This window comes from Oryzias melastigma, linkage group LG8 (assembly GCF_002922805.2).
Source record: "Oryzias melastigma strain HK-1 linkage group LG8, ASM292280v2, whole genome shotgun sequence".
Taxonomy (NCBI): domain Eukaryota; kingdom Metazoa; phylum Chordata; class Actinopteri; order Beloniformes; family Adrianichthyidae; genus Oryzias; species Oryzias melastigma.
In genome coordinates this window covers 12,563,799-12,583,267 of record NC_050519.1, presented here as the reverse complement: position 1 = coordinate 12,583,267, position 19,469 = coordinate 12,563,799, and the positions used below count along the sequence as shown (strand labels likewise).

The following is a 19,469-nucleotide window of genomic DNA, read 5'->3' as shown; positions in this document are numbered from 1 at the left end:
GGGAGGAAGCCGGAGTCCCCGGTGAAAACCCACGCATGCACGGGGAGAACATGCAAACTCCACACAGAAAGGTCCCAGCCGGGATTCGAACCGGGGCCTTCTCGCTGTGAGGCGAGAGCGCTAACCACTGCGCCACCGTGTGTACAATTATGGTTTGAAGTAATTTATAAATGTTTTCTTAAATACATGATGTAAATGATTTAAAAAAGTAATTTTAGGCTTTGATCTTCTCGTTTTTCCTGTTGTTCTTGTACCGTGAGTTACGTTGCGCCCCTTCTAAGTTCCATTGTAGACCATGAATAAACTTTAAAAAAAAGATCAATCTTTTCCTACCTTGGTGGTCTACAGAAGGTTTGGAGGCACGAAGGATCTTAGGAATGGAGAATCCCATATCAAGCTCGGTCAGAGTCAGCTCATTCATCACATATGGCAGCTTAAACAAAAGTTAAAGAACTGCATGAATAGGTATGTATGTTTGTGCGGTTTCTGTTAGATTACAGCGGTTCCACTCACCCTGATCTTACTGAGCTTCATTTGGATCTTTTTGGAGACAACGTCGGCCCAATACTTTTCTCTGAGGAAGTCCCAGAAAATTCTCCCCAGGAAAGCGTTGACCCAGAGCTCCGACTCATCGGTCTCTTCTGAACTTCTCTGTAACTGCAGGGAACACGTTTCTACACCACAAGCTACGAAAAAAGAAGCTTACGTGATTTTATATTTGAACCTCTGGGAGCCCTTCGGGGCAGAAACCTCCTTTTTTGTGGCTTCCATCTGTCTCGTACCTTCTTGGTGGTTTTGGGGCTGCTCTCAGGGCTCTGCCCTGGGCTGTCTTCTGCAGCTGGGCTTCTCGGTGGAGCCTGGGGGTTCACATATTTGGCCATGTAGACGTTATAGTCCAACAGAATCTTCTGCTTGGATCCTGCAGTGGAGCCACAGGGGAGAGAAGACAGCTCTTCGTGGCTGCCCCTGCTGCTGCTTCTGCTGTCAGCCTCCAGGCCCCCACCAGACTGAAAGCTTCCACTGCGACTGTGGGCTGGCAAGAAGGCTGCAAGAGATGATCCATTTTCACTATTTTACGTAAAATCATGAATGATTCATGACGGAGATTTCAAAGCTTTGAGTAATTAGCATCTTCTTTGTATTCATTTTTTGACAATGCACTCCAGTTCTCAATTAGCATACTTCTCACATCATCTCGGTCTCTCGACCTCTTCAAATATTATGTTCAGAAAAACTTGATTTTCACAGCAGAATCTTTTTTCTTTAGTACTATTTGATTTAAAAAGGCTTGTATCCCGCCATGGAAACCAGCGCTATAATACACCGCTTCTGTGCTTGTAATCCTGCTGACCCATTCACACTCAGCTGTTCATTTAGTCGAGGGGATTGGAAGTCCCTAAGCTGAGGCTTAAGCACAGATCTGATTGCAGTGCAGTAATGTTCTCCAGAGGGTAGTTATTCTGACTATGTGTGTGTGTGTGGAAGAAGGAGAAAAACGCTCCATGTTTTCTCTTTCTTCCATGTGTAAGTCCATCTGTGACTGTTATTCTCTGAATCTCACCACTCTTGCTAACGCCAGCCAGGCCGCCGCCTCTCCCCTCCGACTTCACACGAGATGCTAGAAGAAACCTCCGGAACCACTCCTCTTTTTCCCTGCCGGTCCTCCCAAACAAGTAGATTGTCAGATCTCCTCCTCCTCCTCCAGAAGTTGGTCTCTTCTGTTCCTCTGTAGATGCAGAGCCTTCGGGTCGGTCTGTGAGATCGGCCCTCTCGCCTTGCCCTGCCAACCGGTCCTCTGCGGCGTCCGGCCGTTCCTCCTGAGCTTTTGACATGAAGTCATCCTGCTTGGCCAGCTCTATACAAATGGGGTACTTCTTGTTCCAAACTCGCTTTCGAGCCAGACTCTGAGGCATCAAGGAAATCTGGGGAAACATATTCCCAGTTTTATATATCAGTGGAAAAGTATGTGAACCTTTGCTCTCAGCAGGTGTGGGCAAACCGTGGACCCCAAAGGGTTCTAAAATTTGACAGGAGCTGATCTACGGAATGTTTTGATAATTCACCTCATAAGAGAAAGAATTAACATTGAATATAAATATATTTAAAAACTGAACATTTTTATTTCAAAACTTTGACTTTTCGGCTCATTTGGTTCCAATTGCACCAATGGGTATATGTTGGCCAGAAAAAAAAAAAGAAATGTAAAAAAATGCAGTGTTATTGTGGATTTGGGATGATGGGAAAATATCTGTCCCAACTAGAAAAACACAAAATGAACGTCAGAAAAATTTACAAATTTTTTAACACCACATAAATGCAGAACAAAATTTCTGCACCTCAATAGAGGTCAATGCATTTTCAGAGCACCATCTGTGGGGAGACACCAGAATTACTGGGAAAATTAGGATTATTAATATAATTATTTCAGTTTGGTGGCCAGATTAAATATCTTAATTGGCCGTAGTTTGCCCACCTCTGGCTTAAACTCTTAAATTATGGTGATTTTTGACATATTAATCAAATTTTTTTTTCACTCACTAATTTTTAAACAAAAAAATCTGGTCAAATCAACATAATAGCCAGTTTTTTGTATTTCATCAAGCATAAAATTATCTTGCCTTTAAAGGCGTCAAAATCTACACAAAAACCTGTTTTACTATCACAACAATGACAGAGAACTTAAGAAAAAGGTTTTCTAATACTCTAACTTATCTTATCAATCAAAAACAACAGTTTTGTTGACCTTCATTGGTTCTTATTTTCCTTATCACCTTTCCTCCATCTTTACAAATGTGTGCCTGTCTTTTGTGAAGGTTACAAACATATAAGGGTCAAACTTGGTGTAAATCAAACGCCTGTTTTTCAGTTCAAAGGGCTAACTAAATATGCATAAATTCAAACTCAGTGAAGGGTACACCAGGTGGCCAACTGTGACTCACGTTCATTAATGCACAATCCTTATTTCAGGAGCGAAACCAGATCTGTTTTTGTTTTCAACACTCCTCAGTGGCCTCCTCACCTTGCTGTCAGTCAGGTCAAAGATTTTCTGGCTGATGTAAGTGACGTCGGGTTTAGGCTCGTTGTGCGTGGCACGGCGGGAAATGTTCCTGTTGGGTTTGGACAGGCGCAGGACAGAACCCTCCAAGCGGACGTAAACAGAGTGGGTCAAGGTGGCGTGGTACATCTCTGGGTCGTAGCTGTAGATCTCGTTCATCCAGCCCTGACGGAGAAAGGAAAGAAGTCAATTCAGTGTCAGCTTTTGCTTTAGTTTTTTGATGGTTTGTTGAGGTTAAAGCTGAATTGTGTACTGTGAGTGATATTTTGAGTTCTTCTGAGCAGTGAGAATATTTTTACACCATAATTTTGTTTACAATTAGTTGTAAAAATTAAAAAAATAAACCTTTGACATTGTTTAAAAGTTCTATTTAAACAGAAATTAAAATTAAACTCTTAATGGAGCTATAAAAAAGGCAGTGCAGTGATGGGGATCTGCTACACATATATCATCTTTTTTCAGTGTCCATCTAGTAAATAAGTGTAAAAAAATTCAAAAAAGACATAAAAAAATAAAAGAAATATTGTACAGCTGCAGTTCCGTTTGTGCTTTAAACCAAAACCTATTTCATGATTTCTCCATACAATTCTGCAAACTATAAAACATTTTAGTTTAATAAAACTTCAGTTTTTCTATGCATTTACTCATTTTAGTTTTCATCATTTATATGCATGCAAGTGTGTTTTTAGAGTATCAGCCGTTGTAGAACAGCCATCCCCTCTAGCCAAAACGTTTCCCAGTGCAACAGTGAGGTACACACGTACTAGTACATCTAGTTTTTGCTTGCATAACTGCATTAAGCCAATAAACACTATTTTTATTTCTTTTTAAAGAAAAAAAAACTCAAATTAAAAAGGTTTTAATTTGATTTTGTTAATTCAGAAGTAGTGTTCATGGCACACATGGATCAATAACGTCCCCGATTTCACCTATTTTTTCAACAAGCAATGAATAATAATTATTTCTTACTTTTCAAATCATGAAAACTGAATGAATCTAGTAGCATTACTGATTACTGAACTCCCCTTTTATTTGAGATGGTTCAGTCCGTTTCGTTCATTTTCTGCACAGCCAACTCTAGATTCAAAGAAAGGGGGAATTTAACTAACTGTTAGTACTTTTTTATACTTCAATGAATAAGCAAATGTTACAAAAAGTAAAAGAAAAAAAAAAGTTATACTTCTTAATCTACTTTTTATTTTCCACCCTGGAGTTACTCTATACGAAGGTAACATCTGGCATCAGTGGTTGACACATAAAACAAGGAATAAGAGTTAATTGTGTGTTAATAACAACTAAACTGATTAAAAAACAAGGACTTTTTATAGTGTCTGATAATTTAAACAGGTTAATTCTTAGTATTTGATCAATGATCTGTAAAAGGGCATATCCAGACTATATTCAAAAACATTTTTAAGCTCCCCCTTATCTTCTGTTGGTTTAGAAGTAGGGGTGGAGCCAAAAAACATATCCCAGATATGTGATGAGGAGGGAAGACCGCGCTGAGCGCATGATCTTGAAAGTGCGTTTGGTGTTCATAATGGACTATTTGCTACCTAATACTAGCACACGTACTAATATTTGGAAAAGACTTGGTGTGAAATGTTAAAGTGGTGTAAATCTTGCAAATTTTGCTCCAGGCTTTTTCTTTCACAGCTCTATCCTGATATTTGAAAGCCTTGGGTCAAATCCGAATTCTTCCCCTTCCCCTCCAGCTTCCCGCTACCCCTCCAATTGTAGGGATATTTGTAGTGGTAGGGGTGTCCAAAATTGTTTTGTGAAGAGCTAGCCCTAGTCACGGAAGGATACCGAGCCTACTGCGTAAAAGAGCGTCCCGCTTTTTTCATTTTATTTTTTTGCAAAAATTGTTCACCACATTGCATTGTGGTCTATATTCACTAATGTAGTGAGCAATGATGCACGCTAGCTGTTCACAAAGACCTCTGGGAAATTTCCAGTGCACTCGATTTTGGAATTGTAGATTCAGACAGCACTAGAAAATGGAAAACGTACTTTATAGTGCACTATAGTCAGTAGGGAAGGAATTCGGACATAGCCACTACTTTTCCATAACTCTCCATTTGAAGGGCTTAATGTAGGGATAGGGAGAAAGTGCTCACTTGTCCAGTGCCTCACCTTGAAAATCCCTGGTTCACTGATGTCCAGTTGAGCAAAGTTCCACCTCTCCATCCTCCTTCTCCTGATGCTGGTCCCTGATGAGGAGTGCTGAGGAGAAGACAGCCAGAGGACCAGCAGGGCCAGCACAAAGCCCGCCACTATCCCATGCAACACAGAACAAACACATGGAGGCACTGGAAGGATTAAGTACAAATAAATCATCTGTGTTAAGAAGATGAGGCCAGTCACACAGTCCACTTCCTCCTCTTCCCTCTCCTCATCTGCATCAAGTTCACTACACAGGCCAGTGCTCCCAGTATGGGGCTGTCGGGATATGGACCGATCTCCATCTGGCGTCTCCGTGTCAGTGCAAACATCAAAGTCTTCACTGTACAGTTCACAGAAGTCCTCGTCTTCCTGTCGCGCTACCAGGGCCGACATTGAACAGCGGCCCATAGTGAGAGAAGGGGACTTACAAATATTGGGGGGTGGGGCCGAGGCCGGACTGAGTGACAGAGACGGAAAAGAGAATAAAACAGAGTCGGGTCCCTTTCCTGTAGGCGTTTCCTCCTCTTCCTCTCCTTCGCCCCCTTCTTCCTTGATGCTGTAGTTGCTGTTAGCATCTGTGTGTCCGTTGACAGCTGTTGCTCCGCTGAGCTCGGATGCGCTGGTGGAGAGCGATTTGGCACGATGCGCGCTTCCAGCAACTCCCACACCTGACTCATCGCCCATAATCTTGCTGAAAAGCTGCAGGGGGTCTGACATCACCTCCGACAGCCGTCGCTTGGTGTCCTCGATCTTGGCCTCCACCTCTTGGACTTTAAAAAAAGATCGGCCATCTGGGGACATGATGGGAGAGGAGGGGGCTGTTTTGGAGTCCCCCCCAGCTTGAGTGGCAATGACAGGGCTGGAGGATAACCGGGGTTGGGAGAACTGTTTGAAGAGCTGCATGTTGCGAGGCGGAGCCCGATGGGAGGGAACCTGGTGATGAGGAGACCCTTCCTGGTGTTCGGCTTTGGAGATGTCTGTGGATAAAGACCTAACGAAAGACTTCATCAGCTGTCTGTGGCGTGTTTGTGGGGGTACCGCCGTGGAGACGGGAGCTTCTCGAGACTCAACATCATTAGATAGAGACCTCACCAGACTGAGAAAAGGTTTGGATGACGAGAGAGCTGTGGACCTGCAAGGAGAGGAGGAGCTGGAGCTTGTGGGAGGAGGATGAGTTGGTCGATCGGTGGGCCAGGAGGAGCTCGCAGGAGGGGCGGAGCTCAGGTGGGAGTGGGTGGAAATGGGGATAACAGCAGTGGTAGAAGAGAGGGTGTGCAGATATGGGTCTTGAAGCTGAACAGACGAGCTGATGGATGATACAGGTAGCACCGGAGCTCCAAGAGAAGTTTCTACTTTGGCAGACTCAAACAGCATCTCCTCTTTGGCCTCCAACCCTGTGGTGACACACACCTCGTCCACCCCTGCAGCTCCGCCCTGACGCCCCAAAGATCCATCATCCACAGGGGCAGCTGCTGCAGGTCCAACCTCTATGCTGTAGAGATCGTACTCCTCGTCTTCCTCCTCCTTCCCCAGAGCAGAGAAGTGTATGGTGATGGTGTCACGAGAGCGGGAACGCTGCACTTGGAGCTTGGGCCCGGGAGCGTGGCGAAGGGGGCGAGTGTCAGCATGCTGGCCACTTCCTTTGCTGCTGCTGCTGCCCTGACTGCTCATCATCACCCTGCACAGGGCTCACCGCCTGGAAGAGGGAGACGAGAAGGTGGAGAAGATCACATATAGAGATCACATACGCAAAGTAATACAGAATCATTCATGCTAATAAAGTTCAGTGGTGGAGTGTCAACGCTGAGACTGGAGGGTTTAAATCCACAGAAGGGAGTATTTAGAGCAGGGCGGAGCAACTTTGGGCCTCAGATTTCCAGATATCCATGCCCTACTCATAGCTGATTACCTGGATCAGTTGTATCCAACCAATCAGGACATGTTGCAAAACAAACAATCCTGTGCATCGCTAGGATCAAACACACCACTAAGAAGTTGTTTCAAAGCTTTAAAGCACAAATGTCAAAGCCAAAAGGCAGAATCAGGCCTGTGACATAATTATGTTTGGGCCGTGTGATAATCTGATCACTGTTAGAGCTGCTCTGAGTGTGGCTCTAATACCCTACAAATCCCACAATGCACTCCTAAAGTGGTTGCTCAAGGAAAGCACGTTGGAAGCCCATAAACAGAAGTTCCTGCCTCCTCGATGAAGATAAATCATCACACGGGAGTTTGATGAACACCTTTGTTCAGTCCTGGAAAATGAACTGAAAACCAGTTTACAAGATCAGACGGTAAAAGTATCTCAGTCAAGGGAGCACCAACCTGAGCAGTAAACTGAGTTTTAATACAAGTCGCTTTTTATTGCTGCTATAAAAAAGTAGTTTGATGTTTCTTTAAAAAAAAAAGATTTTGACTGTTTTTGGCCTATAAAAAAATCATGCTTGTTTTTGATGAATGCAACAAAGCTTCAGATTTTTCTTGACTATAATGTTTAATTTTGTTTTTAGGCCCAAACAATCTTATAAGATTTTTCAGTTCCAGTTTCATGTATCAATTATTGTACATACCAACGTAGCAAGCTGAGCTTTAATGCAAACTTTATTTTTACACTTTTCTTTCTTACTGCTACAGACACAACATGTTATCATGAATATTATTAATAATATTATTAGCAGTTGTAGTCGCGGTAATTTCCTTTTTTGCCTGTTGTTGATAAGTTAGGAAAGTTTCCATTACAAATATTGCTATATGTTTAGCTAACTTTGTTCATTTTAGGTTTACTTCATGCAACTTTTTTTTTTAATTTCAGTATTTGAGTTTCACATCCATCCCTTAAAGACCTATTCCACTGAAAATTGTATTTTGGGTGTTTTAACCTGTTTTTTGTAACATTTTTGACATGATGGAGGACAAATATGAAAGAATTTAAGCGTAAAACTTTTGTGTTTCTTTATTTGAATCGTGTTAAATAAGGAACAGACCAGAAATTCCATTTATAAAACTGTTGTGAATTGAAATGGGAAGGCCAAAGTCTCTGTGTTTGCATTTTGATGCATCCATTTGCAGACAAATACAACCATTAACATCTTCATTTTTCTCATTTTAGCTGCTATGTAAGTATGGTTGGATAGCTTCAGTTTCGCTCACCAATTTTGCTGCTCCGTTAATATTCGCTTTTGGTTGTGAGGGGCTGTAAGCTAGCGGGAGAGAGTGTAAATAAAGGGATGATGGGATATTAGTAGAGGCTTATTCCTGCTTATTCCTGGGGGGTTAGGAACAATTTTACAAGAATAAAAAAAAATAAAAATTGGATTTGAGTGGGACTTCAAAGAAAAAAATCCTCAAAATGTAGATACATTTGCCAAAACTAGTCTCAGTACACATTGAGCCCTAACAAAAATGAGTTAATCTGCCTCAATCAAGACTGAGTCTGATGATTTTATTGATCAAACTTGGAAATGTGTTTGAAATAGAACCATAACAACACACAGATCACAATCCAATAACAAAAAAAACTGCTGAAATGACAGGAATGAGGTTTCCACTCTGTTATCCTTTATTGTTCCACATCATAAAGAGCCCATTATCTGCAGTTAGTATCATCAAACAGAGAGCACGAGCTCACGAGCATGCTGTTTGCACAGAGCTGCACTCAGCCTCTCTGGCTTCCTGCCTCCTGGTTTGTTGATAAAAATTGCCAGTAATGGAAGGAGGGCCGCATAAAACAACCTAGCGGTTAGCTCGTGCGATTGCCTGCTATTGTAAAAAAGACGCAGCACTTGCTCGGGGGAGGCTCCCTGGTTAGCACTGCCTCTCCAAAGATTCCATTTAGCCTCGACGGCAAAAGCAGAACATTTGACTTTCCCTGTGAATGCTCGGTTGTGTGCAGCCTTTTTAAAGTGGCTCGTCTGTCACGACTGGGGGCCAATGAAAAGAAGACGGGGAGAAAATAAGGTTAGTCTGTACCAAACAGGCTGTGGAAGTCAGCGACTAAAGCAGACGAGGAGGATGGAGGTGAAGGATAAGAGAGCAGCGGAGTGGAGTGACAGATGCCTGAAGGACGAATTAAAAACAGCAGGAAGGTTGACAGGGTGGAGAGAGATGCTGCTAACCCTTTTCTCAAGTCAGATTTGAGCGTGGAGCAGTCAGAAGAGGAATGAGATGCTCCATCACACACTCGATGCAAATTACATTGTCCGATGAGTAAATCTGACCAGAGCAAGCACCCCTTTGGGAGTGATTGGAATCTACAGTGAACCTTTCTCTTTATTTGTTTTACTTGGCTTCTCCTTTAAAGCAGTTTTGCATCATTTGAAGTTGTTTTATGAGCTTAAAGGAGAAATATAAGAAACTTTCAGACAGTGTTTGCTCACACGCCCTCCTGTTTCAGTTGTCACCGAAAGCCCCGTGTTTGCTCTGCTGCCTGTGGAGAGGAGGGAGGAGGACAGGGGAGCCGAGGAGAGGAGACTGGCACTCAGACGAGGCTCATCCAATTAATCAAAGCAAGCAGGGCCACTCTAATCAGCTAATGCCAGGGCCCTCAGAGGAAGACAGGGAGCGGGGTTAAAAGCAGCGAGGTAACAGAGCCACATAAAAGGGTGAACAGACTGCGAGGCGGCGAGGAGGAGAGGGAGACGTGACCAAAGGCGTTTTACAATCTAATCAATATCCTGTCCTAGAAATGCACTTAAATGTGACGTTTTTTAGCAAAGATACATGCAAGATATCTATCCGCCTTTTCTTTTTAAATGGTTGTTATTGTTTGAATCTATCAAGGGTTAAAGTACGTGGTTTAAAAATACAACTAAAATAGAAAGCTATTATAGCTCATATAAAAATCTGTCATGTCTGAAGGTTTTCAGGACACACTGACCTCCAATGAAGCATCTAACGTAGATCTTGGTATTTTATGGCCCCCGGGTCACAAACGACCCTGTAGTTCACTCTGACGAGCCCAACTAAGATTAACTATAAATGTCAAAAGTGACATTTTAAAAATGCTGATTTAGTGCAAAACCTGCTCAAGGTGTACCCACCTCCGCCCAACAGTAGCTGGGATAGGCTCCAGCAACCTAGTGACCCCAAAAGGGATAAAGTGGGTTCAGAAGAAGGATTTGATGCAAAATGCTTCTATTTATTTATTTGTTTCAATCTGCAAGTGATGACAACCACTCCCTCCAATAAAAAAGTAGATACTGAATGCAAGGTTTATAATAAAGTATTTGTCTAAAGTAAAGCTGTGTCTAAAGGTTCTATTTTGAGTTTAAACTTTAAAAACAAAATTCTCTCAAACATACCAGAAAAGTCACCAATGCTAAAAAGTTTTGACATCAGATGTTTCGAGCCAAGTTACAAAAGCTTTTTTAAACCAAGTTTCACATATCTATGGCAGCTTTTAGTTTTCTGATTTCCCACAAAATCCTTAAAAACAGTAAAGCAATTCTCGGATCTCTGCAGGAATATTATGGTCTTAAAAAAAAAAAAACTGAATTTGAGCAAGTCCTGCTGTCCAGACAAACTGTTACAAGAAGACAAAATGAAGGAAATCTGGACGTTCAGCTCCATCGGGACGTGATAAGTTTGGGTTTTTTCTCCTTCCGATACAGCCCACTTACTAGTGTTTGAGATAACAACATTATAGAGGACACACTGGACCTAAAGTGGCTCCAAAATGATGCCAAATTTGAAACTTATGTAAGAAAAAGTGACACACATCAGAAATGAGTCATTTTGCATTCTGTTATTTTCATGGTGTTGATGTTGCAACTTCTGCAGAACTTAATCCGTATATGACTGATAATCTGTGGCACATGACAATGAGACAATGAGACTGAACAAAGTGACCACACAGCTGGCAACCCCTCTCATCTCGTGTTCCAAACAGGAAATACCTGCGACAAACAGACCTGCATGTGAACACTTTAGGTCGGGATCTCTGATGGATTTTAGGGAATTTTCCAACATGGGGATCCTTGCTCAGAACATTTGGATTGGTTCCACCAACATATACGAACAAACATTCTCTGAGGATGAAGTTTAACAATTCCAGGCATGGTTCTTTGTATTAGAGACTACCACGCCATGAAACTATTATTTTATTTCTGCCCTTATAACTGATTTTAAGAGACTCAAAGGTTTTTACCACCTGCAACACTAACCACATATTCCTCGCAATTCTTCTTTAAAAATATTTTCTTTAAATAAAACAACTTTTTAGAACTTTCTATTGAGAATTCCAAACTTTTACCCCAACAAAAGAAAAACGTGTTTCCTTAATGCGAGTCTTGAAATGTTGGATCATTTCTGTCACCTGGGATTTTATTTCCATCTTAGACATTTAACCTGACTTTGCTGTACTGTACAGTATGCAGAACTACACAGCATTTGGGTGTGAATGCAACAGAAAATAAATCCTAACTGAGTCACATTGTTAAAAATGTTCATAATTTGTTCCATTTTTTTGGTGAAAAATGAATAAACGATCATTTTTGCCATAAAAATCCACATGGTACGTGTTTAATTATAAAATATGTTCTCGCAAAGTTTTATCATCTTATCAAAACAGTACGTATTGTATATGTATATTTTTAAATTAAAACATGCAGAATAAAGAAACATTTTTTGCTTTTCCAATTAAAAACACAAGATCTAAAGCTTTTTTTTCTGCCAAATAAATAAAGTGTTACAAGTTTAAGTTAAAATCAAGTCTGAGGGAAACAGAGAAAAAGTCAAAGAAGGACGAGAGGAACAGCGCAGGAAGACGCCAGCGCTAAATCCAGAGAGACAGGCGGATCAGACGTGAACAAATGATGCAAAAGATGGAAAGTGAGGCTGCAGGAGCAGACGAACGGCTAAGACACACTCATACTGATGCATGACACCCAGAAGTGCATGGATGACCCGTGCACAAAACAAACCAGCAATAGAAGAAGAATCTGAAGGAATGAAGTCTTAAGCACCTAAAGCAGGTAGAAAAGGAGAAATTGCTCTTAACATCAAATAGCAGGAGGTTTGTCCCTGAGCAGAGAACAGTTACATAACGACGCACCACACACACACTCTTATACCCTCTGTAGGGCTCGGGGCGGGTCGCAGTCCCATCAAGGGTCCTAATTGCTTGAACTGCATCTTCTGACAGACGTCAAACAGCTACATTTACAAGAAATAACAACTATCTTGTTTACCAATCTTCATTTTTTGTCCATTTCTCTTCATTTTATTATTTATTTTGCATTGTTTTTAGCTTAAAAGGTTTAAACAAAGCCAAAAAACAACTGTCTGTCTCTATTTCCTCCTAGACTCGTTTAGTATTTATTTATTTTTTTTGTCTGACAGACTTAAATATACTGCAGAAGAGGCCTGCCGCTGCGCCAGACGCCAACCCGTTCACGACCACGATGCCAGCGATCACCCCACTTTCACAATCAAACATGCATGACTCAGCCTTCTGGAAGGATGTGTCATATCATTTCTGTGCAGATTACATTCAGCTGATCCTGTATTTTAGTCTATCAGGTCTGATCAACTCAGTTGTGCAACATGTGTTCAGAGCTGACACGACTCATGAAAATGTCACTAAAGTAAGGGGCAAATGTCATTTCTTTAGAGACAATCATCAATGCTTTTCTTTAACTTAATTTAGATTTTTGAAGTTGTTTAGAATAAATGAGCAATCCTGCAAAAAGCCACAAATTCCTCCAATTTCACCTTTTTTTTATTTCAGAGTGTTAAATTGAATTATCTTTGGATTGATTTTATCTTACTTATTTGTTGTTCACGTTTTACCAGTGTTTACTAGTGTATTTTTTTCAATTGAAGCAATTTTTAAAGCTCTTTTTCTGTAAAAGAATTAAAAACTTACACGACGTAGTAAAGATTACCTGTTTTATGTTTCGTCCCATTGGTGAAATTATGCAAAAATCCTTAAAAAGCTTAAGAACGGCGCTCTCCGGATAGACCGAAGTAAAAACAGAGCTGCTTCAGCCTAAACTGCATTCCTTCATTCCAACTGACAACAAGCTGCTAACCGCACACGTCCCTTGAGGGATGTTGGTCCGTTCTTCTGTGGCAAACTGTTGCAGCTCATCAGATTTGTGTGTTTTCTCATTGAGAGGCTTGAAAAAAGCCAAAAAAAAGGAGAAACAGATAACAAGGAAGTGTAGCATCAAGGTGAGAACAATCGAGGTAAACAAAGGGCACAGGAAGAAAAAACAAAAGCTATACAGGAAGATTTAGACAACAAGGCTTCAGGAAGGGGATGTTGGTTGTCGTGTCACGGTGACTGTCTCTTTACTGGCGACAGTGGAGGAGGATTCTCTGACCGTACTCTGACAGCCAGCAGCTTAAAATAGCTCCGAGTGGCTGTGGAGGTGTTTGTCTCCTGACACCAGAGAGGCCACTTAAAGCAGGCGCTCTTAGACACAGGAAAAGGGAAAAAAATAAAAAAAATGTGGGGGATTTTAAACCTCCATCATTGTCTGCTCCACACTAATGCATCATATTAAACCGAGTAACACGGCGTGAGATCAGCTGCTCCCACAGACCAGATCATAACCACGGAGGAGCGCGGTGAGAAATCCACAACCGGGGAGCAGCACAACTGCACCCCTTTTTTCTCCAAAACGTCAACGGATAAGGAGGAGGAGGTTGCCATGACAACAGAGAAGCCATTTCTTCCTCATTCATGTGGCTCCTCTTTTGTTTGAGCTTCTCTCCATAACAGTGAGTGAAGAAAAAATAAAAAAAAAAGGTCGAGTTAATGATGCGTTCAAGCTTCCGTCACAAATGGAACCAAAACCTCACAAGTTCTCGTCTCTTCGTCGTTTCACAAACTCTAATTGTGTTTGTCAGCTCGCATCAGTTTTGTCCTCACAACTTCAGATATCAACTGCTGAGGAAACGGCTTATTTGCTGGAGAGGCACAATTTGCATTCACACATCAGAGCGGCTTAACCCAGTTTGACAGTTTGTTGATCAGAACACAAAAAGCTTCCAAATATATTAGGCGATTCATAATCTGTGTAAAAGCTGCTGATGTTCCACAAACAGCTGCGGGGTTCGGTATTAGATATAATCCGGCCAATTACATGAGGCGTGCAGCAAGAGAGGGGAAAAAAATGAGGCTTATTTAAAGAAACAGATTAACGGTTAAAAATATTTGGTTTATTCACGCTGTGATGTTTGTTCTGCAGCACGGAGCAACAGATTCATTTTCTTTAGGTTTGTCTAAATTATAGGAAGAAAATGAGAACAGGGAGTTCCCAAATGTTGCACTGAAATTTAATATGCATGGATCCCTATTAATGTTGCTGCAAGTCCTCAGGGCTTAAAGATTTCCTATACTTCCATCTGTGGAGCATATTTCACGGTGGTAACTGCCAACTCATCATCCACTTCACACCTTTCATGAATTTATAAGTTTACATTTATTTATCATTATGTTGAAGTCATAGAAAAAGGTAGAAGAGAAAGCTGCCTCTTGGATGAACATTCCAGAGGTGCCATTTTCCCAGTTTTCCAAGAAGGAAGAAAACAGAATGCTTAAAATTTGATTATTGGCTTTGATTTACTTTGATTATTATGCAATATTTTTACAATTTATCAAAAATGTTCAATGCAAATGACAGAAAGCACAATTTTCAAATGACTAATTATTAGAGTATTTATTCAATGTTTTTGAAAAGATAAAATGTACTGTTCCCTTCACACAAGAGTTCCACAACAGTGTAGCTTGTCTGAAGCATTTCATTATTTCGCCCTTTTCAGCCTGTTTCTTACCTACATTGGTTGAGATTGTTAGTCTGCTAAAAAATGTGAAAAGTCTTTCTTTAGTTGTTTTTCCTTTAAATGATCTCACCTGGAAAACTAACAATCACAGGTGTCTGAGATTGATATCCAAAGAGTCCCGAAAGACAATATCACCCATGAGTTTAATTGGAAAATGAAGAATTTGATCTTTTTTAAACTTAAAAGCAATGTTTTTCAAATTCTTTCTACTGTAATTTTGACTTTCTCCACTGAAAGACTAATAAATCTCTTCTCCATAGTTCACTTGATAACATTTGGTTTATGTTAGTTGATTTTGTTGCTGTTGGCCTCTTTTTTAAAAGAAAAAAAACATTTTTTTATTTTTTTATGGAAGATTTTTTTTGCAAAACTTCAGTCTCATTTAGATGACCATTAATCTTTTTTTTGCTATTTCCTGTTTTTCTAGTTTGTCCACTCCATCCTTTGCAGCAACTGATCCACTACAGTTTTCAGAACTCAAAGAATCTAAAAAAAGCCTCTTGTTTTGGACAATGACGTGCCACTCACTACACTGATTATCATATCACTTCCATGAAATAACAGCCTTGTTTTCCTGCAGTCGTGTCGTTTCTTCCTGGGGAGAGGACTGTCACAGTGAACTAGAGAAGAAGAAATCTATCAGAAAAATCCCACTTGAGTAGATTTGTGACGGTGAGGGAAATTAACCCTGAAAACTTTGATAAAAGGAACATTTTGACAAAATAATCAAACAGTTTTCCTGTGGTCAGTGTTGGTGGTTTAAGCTGTTTTTGGAAAAAAAATTGTAAATTTTCAAGATAATTAGCCACCACTACTTTTAGGTGTAATAATGGATGAAAGTCCACCACCTTCACCTCCTACCTGCTCATATTTTGCCCTCTAGTCAACAAAGACTTCCTCCTTTCTCTGCAACCTTTCGCTTTTCAACTTCCTCTTTCTCACCATAGGAAAAAACCTGTTTATTCCATTGTTTTTGCCTTTTTCACACGTTAACCCACCAAAAAGTTAAATAAAAATAGCACCAGTTTCAGGATTTCTCTCGGTTTCTCATCACATCTTAGCAAGCACCGAATGTGCAGACGATTGCATGGAGTTAGCAACAGCTACGGCTTCTGTAGTGTATGATGTTTGCAGAACTTTATTCGTTTGGACGGCTGCACATCAAAAGGTGGCAGTTATCTGCACACAAAACAAGAAGTCATGGTGGTACACAACACCGCAGCAGACAGAGTCCGGCAGCATGCTCAGTTTTTATTCAGGTTTTTGCAACTTTTGCTCCCAGAGCTCAGAGTCCTGAATCCTTAAATCCTACAAGCTACAATATTATGAAACACACTCTTCTTTTTAAATGTTTAATGCCATCTATCAAATATGAAGAGGTTGATGAAAGACCAGCCTGATCAAAGGCAAAAACAGTGACAGAATAAAAAATATTAAACGTCTAAATTCTCGTCCTCTGATTGGATTTGGCCATTAATGTGTGTATTGGAGCAGGATGTCATTTTCAAAAAATATTTAAAAATTAGATGCTAAATGAACTCGTGGTTTCTGAGCTTTTTTGATGTCCTGCAGCTTCACTAAAAAAAGCGTTGGCATGGCAACGACAACAAAAAAGAGCAGAATTTTTACAGGGATTGCTGCAGGATATATGGAAAACAATGTGCAGGTTGCGATATTAGAGGACTTGTATGAAATAGTTTCAGCAGATCGACAATAGTTGATCAGATATTCACAGTGGAAGTTAGTTTTCACTCAAAATTGCGAGTTTTATTGGAGCTATCCAGCTATCTACAAACAAAAAACTGAACATTTAAATATTTTAATGAGATATTTGTTTCTAATTAAAAACATTATTATTATTTTTGTACTACCAACACAGCAGATGATTGTCCCTGATGACATTTAAAAGGAGCTTCTGTCCCTTAAGATAAAAACATGTTGCTCAACACTAACTGGAAATGTCACACGGGTCAATAGAGGAGGCAAAACACGCACAGCACCTACATTTAGGCCATTTTTGTACTAATGACACCAGTAGCAGCACGAGGGGTTGTTGGTGCTGACTAAGAGACGGCCTGCCAAACCCCCTCCAGCTGCCTTTCTCAGCTCCGAACATGTGAACTGCAGTTTAACCCTAAAGTTCAGCGCCTGCAGCATGAAAACAAGCAGCACACAGAGGCCAACCTGCATTTAGGTCACAGCGTAACTGTACTGCCAGCACAGCCTCCCACAAATAGGGCTGTGGCACTCATGCAAATGGACTAAAGGGACACCAATAAAGACGGGCGCTGGATCAATTCCAGCTTTGCCTCCCGTAAACACCAACACACAAGGTCAGAGGAGCAGGAGGAAGAGGAGGAGGAAGAGGAGGATGTCTTACCTTGAGATTTCAGAGGCATCCAGTCTCCTCAGCCTGCAGTGACACACTTTGCTGATCATGACGCCTATAAGAATGAAGAACAGTTCTATAATGTAGACCACAGACACTGATATTTGCATTTCCTCATGGGATGAAGTTCACTTGGGGACAACTCCAGATGATGGGAGGGGCGGTCAGAAAGCCCCCAGTGAAAGTGTAAAGCGATCTGCTCCTCATGAGGCTGCTGGCCTTCTGCTCTCTGGGAGACCCAGAGGAGGGGAGATGATGCATACATCACCCATCCGTCTGCACAGCCTGTGCAGACGATGCATCCGTCTGCACAGAGGGATGGATGGTGCATGCATCAGACACCTGCCCTGACGGAACAAACCCTTTCCCGGGGTGCATCTGTGAATTACCCTCCATCCAGCATGTCAGTCTAATGTTAATCTGCTGCTATTATAAAGCTCACGAGGGCGATAAAAACGTCTGTCACCTCACCGTGGTTATCGCATCCTCAGTCTGTATCCCTCCGATCTGCGTGATGAGATGAGATTTTTAAGGTGCGGGAGGTGCGTGGCGGGACCACCCTACCGGAGTCCGAGCCGAGCCGCGTTGATCCGGGCTCTTCCGCCACAAAATCCACGAGATCTGGGCGTGTATTGTTTGGGTGAAGGCTGGAGGGAGGGGGTGGGGGTGCTCGGCGCCGCCACACCCCCGCACCTCACCAGACGAACGGCACCGACACCCCAGGAGGACGGCGATCCGCGGCGCGCGGCGGCTTCATGTTTTAATGGGATGCAGCAGCGGAGCGTCAGTTGCGTCACGGCTTTGCAGTGAAGCGATAAGACGCGGGTTTCCCCGCACAGCAGCACCTGTCAGCCGGAAGACGGACACAAACGAGACGTGAAGAAGATTATAAACGCCTCACATTGTTGCTATTTAGTTTTTCTGACGAAAGAAAACCACCGCGTTGGTTTTAAACAAAAAGAAAGCTTTTCCTGGTGGAGCAAGTTGAGTCTTTGTGAAATCCTGTTGTATTTGCTTGAGAATGCTGCCACCTAGCGGAGAAGAGGGGTTACTTCAAACGCATCCGTATTGAATGAGAATGGTTTGTTCAGCCACTTTATTTTTAGTTTTAAGGTTTTTTTTTTAAAAAAATCAATTTAAACAATATACTAGTTTTTTTAACTGGAATTTTACTTGACATTTTAAAGAGCGCCAAAGTTCTGATTATCTGCATTATAATAGAAATTTATCTGAGAAGTATGAGGCGCCCTCTGGTGGACAAACTCCAAGTTGTCTGTCTTTCTGCTCTGATTATACCTTATTTATTTATTTATTTATTAGTAAAACTTTATTCAAACCTGAATTGATGCCACTTAACCCTTAGTAGATCTTCTTGACCCATTTTTTTCTACTTTACAATTTGCTTTATTACTATACTGTTTATTTAATTTTTATTTTTTGTACGTAGCATGCTTGATATAAATTCTTCTAATACAACTGCAGGATCTTTTTTATGTATTTTACTTGTATTGTGTACAACAATTTCACAATAACCCTGAAAGTGTCCGAAAAAAAACTTAATTCCTAGTTGTCAAGTTTGCCCCTTTTTTAACCACAATAGATCAAACAAGACCAAATAAAATTGTGTGAATCCAAAAACAAGTTTGAAATAAATAAAACTAGGCAAAGCAGTACTCTAAGTTTCACAGATTTATTTCACAGGGGTAACACAATTATGTGCCATGACTAAACTAAACTAAAAATGTTATATCTAAAAACTTTTTTCAAACTTTTACTGTAAACTTTGATTGAAACTAATGGAAGAGTTGTGTCATTACTGTGTCATTGTAAACAGAAGATGTGATTGGATAAATCACTAGTGAGTTCAGACTATTGTGAGTTAAGCAAATTAAAAGTAATAATATGATTAAAAAAACAAACTGCATTTCATTATTCCGCTGGGTATTATTAATGTTCAATGTTTGAATAACAACCATGGTTCAGTTTTTGTTTGTTTGTTTGTTTGTTTGTTTGTTTTGGTATCAGTCACTTGACATTTTAACAGTTGGAGTATGTGCTTCAATTATAATA

General features: G+C 40.9%; 1 protein-coding gene across 6 annotated transcripts in view; it reads right to left on the bottom strand.

Annotated features, from left to right (window-relative positions):
- The window catches only part of tex2 (testis expressed 2), a 23,860-nt gene extending 5,434 nt beyond the window's left edge, over positions 1-18,426 (bottom strand). For 2 of the 6 annotated variants that reach the window (XR_004948337.1, XR_004948338.1), the window contains exons 1-8: positions 17,871-18,425; positions 17,391-17,454; positions 5,192-6,917; positions 3,020-3,220; positions 1,562-1,922; positions 783-1,045; positions 514-657; positions 334-433 (exon numbers count right to left, since the gene is read on the bottom strand). Coding sequence is in view for 4 of the 6 variants with exons in the window: in XM_024272120.2 (XP_024127888.1) it covers positions 334-433; positions 514-657; positions 783-1,045; positions 1,562-1,922; positions 3,020-3,220; positions 5,192-6,895 (2,773 nt within the window). In the remaining 2 variants the exon portion in view is untranslated. Of the gene's footprint in view, positions 1-333; positions 434-513; positions 658-782; positions 1,046-1,561; positions 1,923-3,019; positions 3,221-5,191; positions 6,918-13,104; positions 13,853-17,390; positions 17,455-17,870 lie in introns of those variants that run through there. The other 4 variants (XM_024272117.2, XM_024272119.2, XM_024272120.2 and 1 more) reach the window with 3 other exon arrangements.
- Between the last annotated feature and the right edge of the window lie 1,043 nt (positions 18,427-19,469).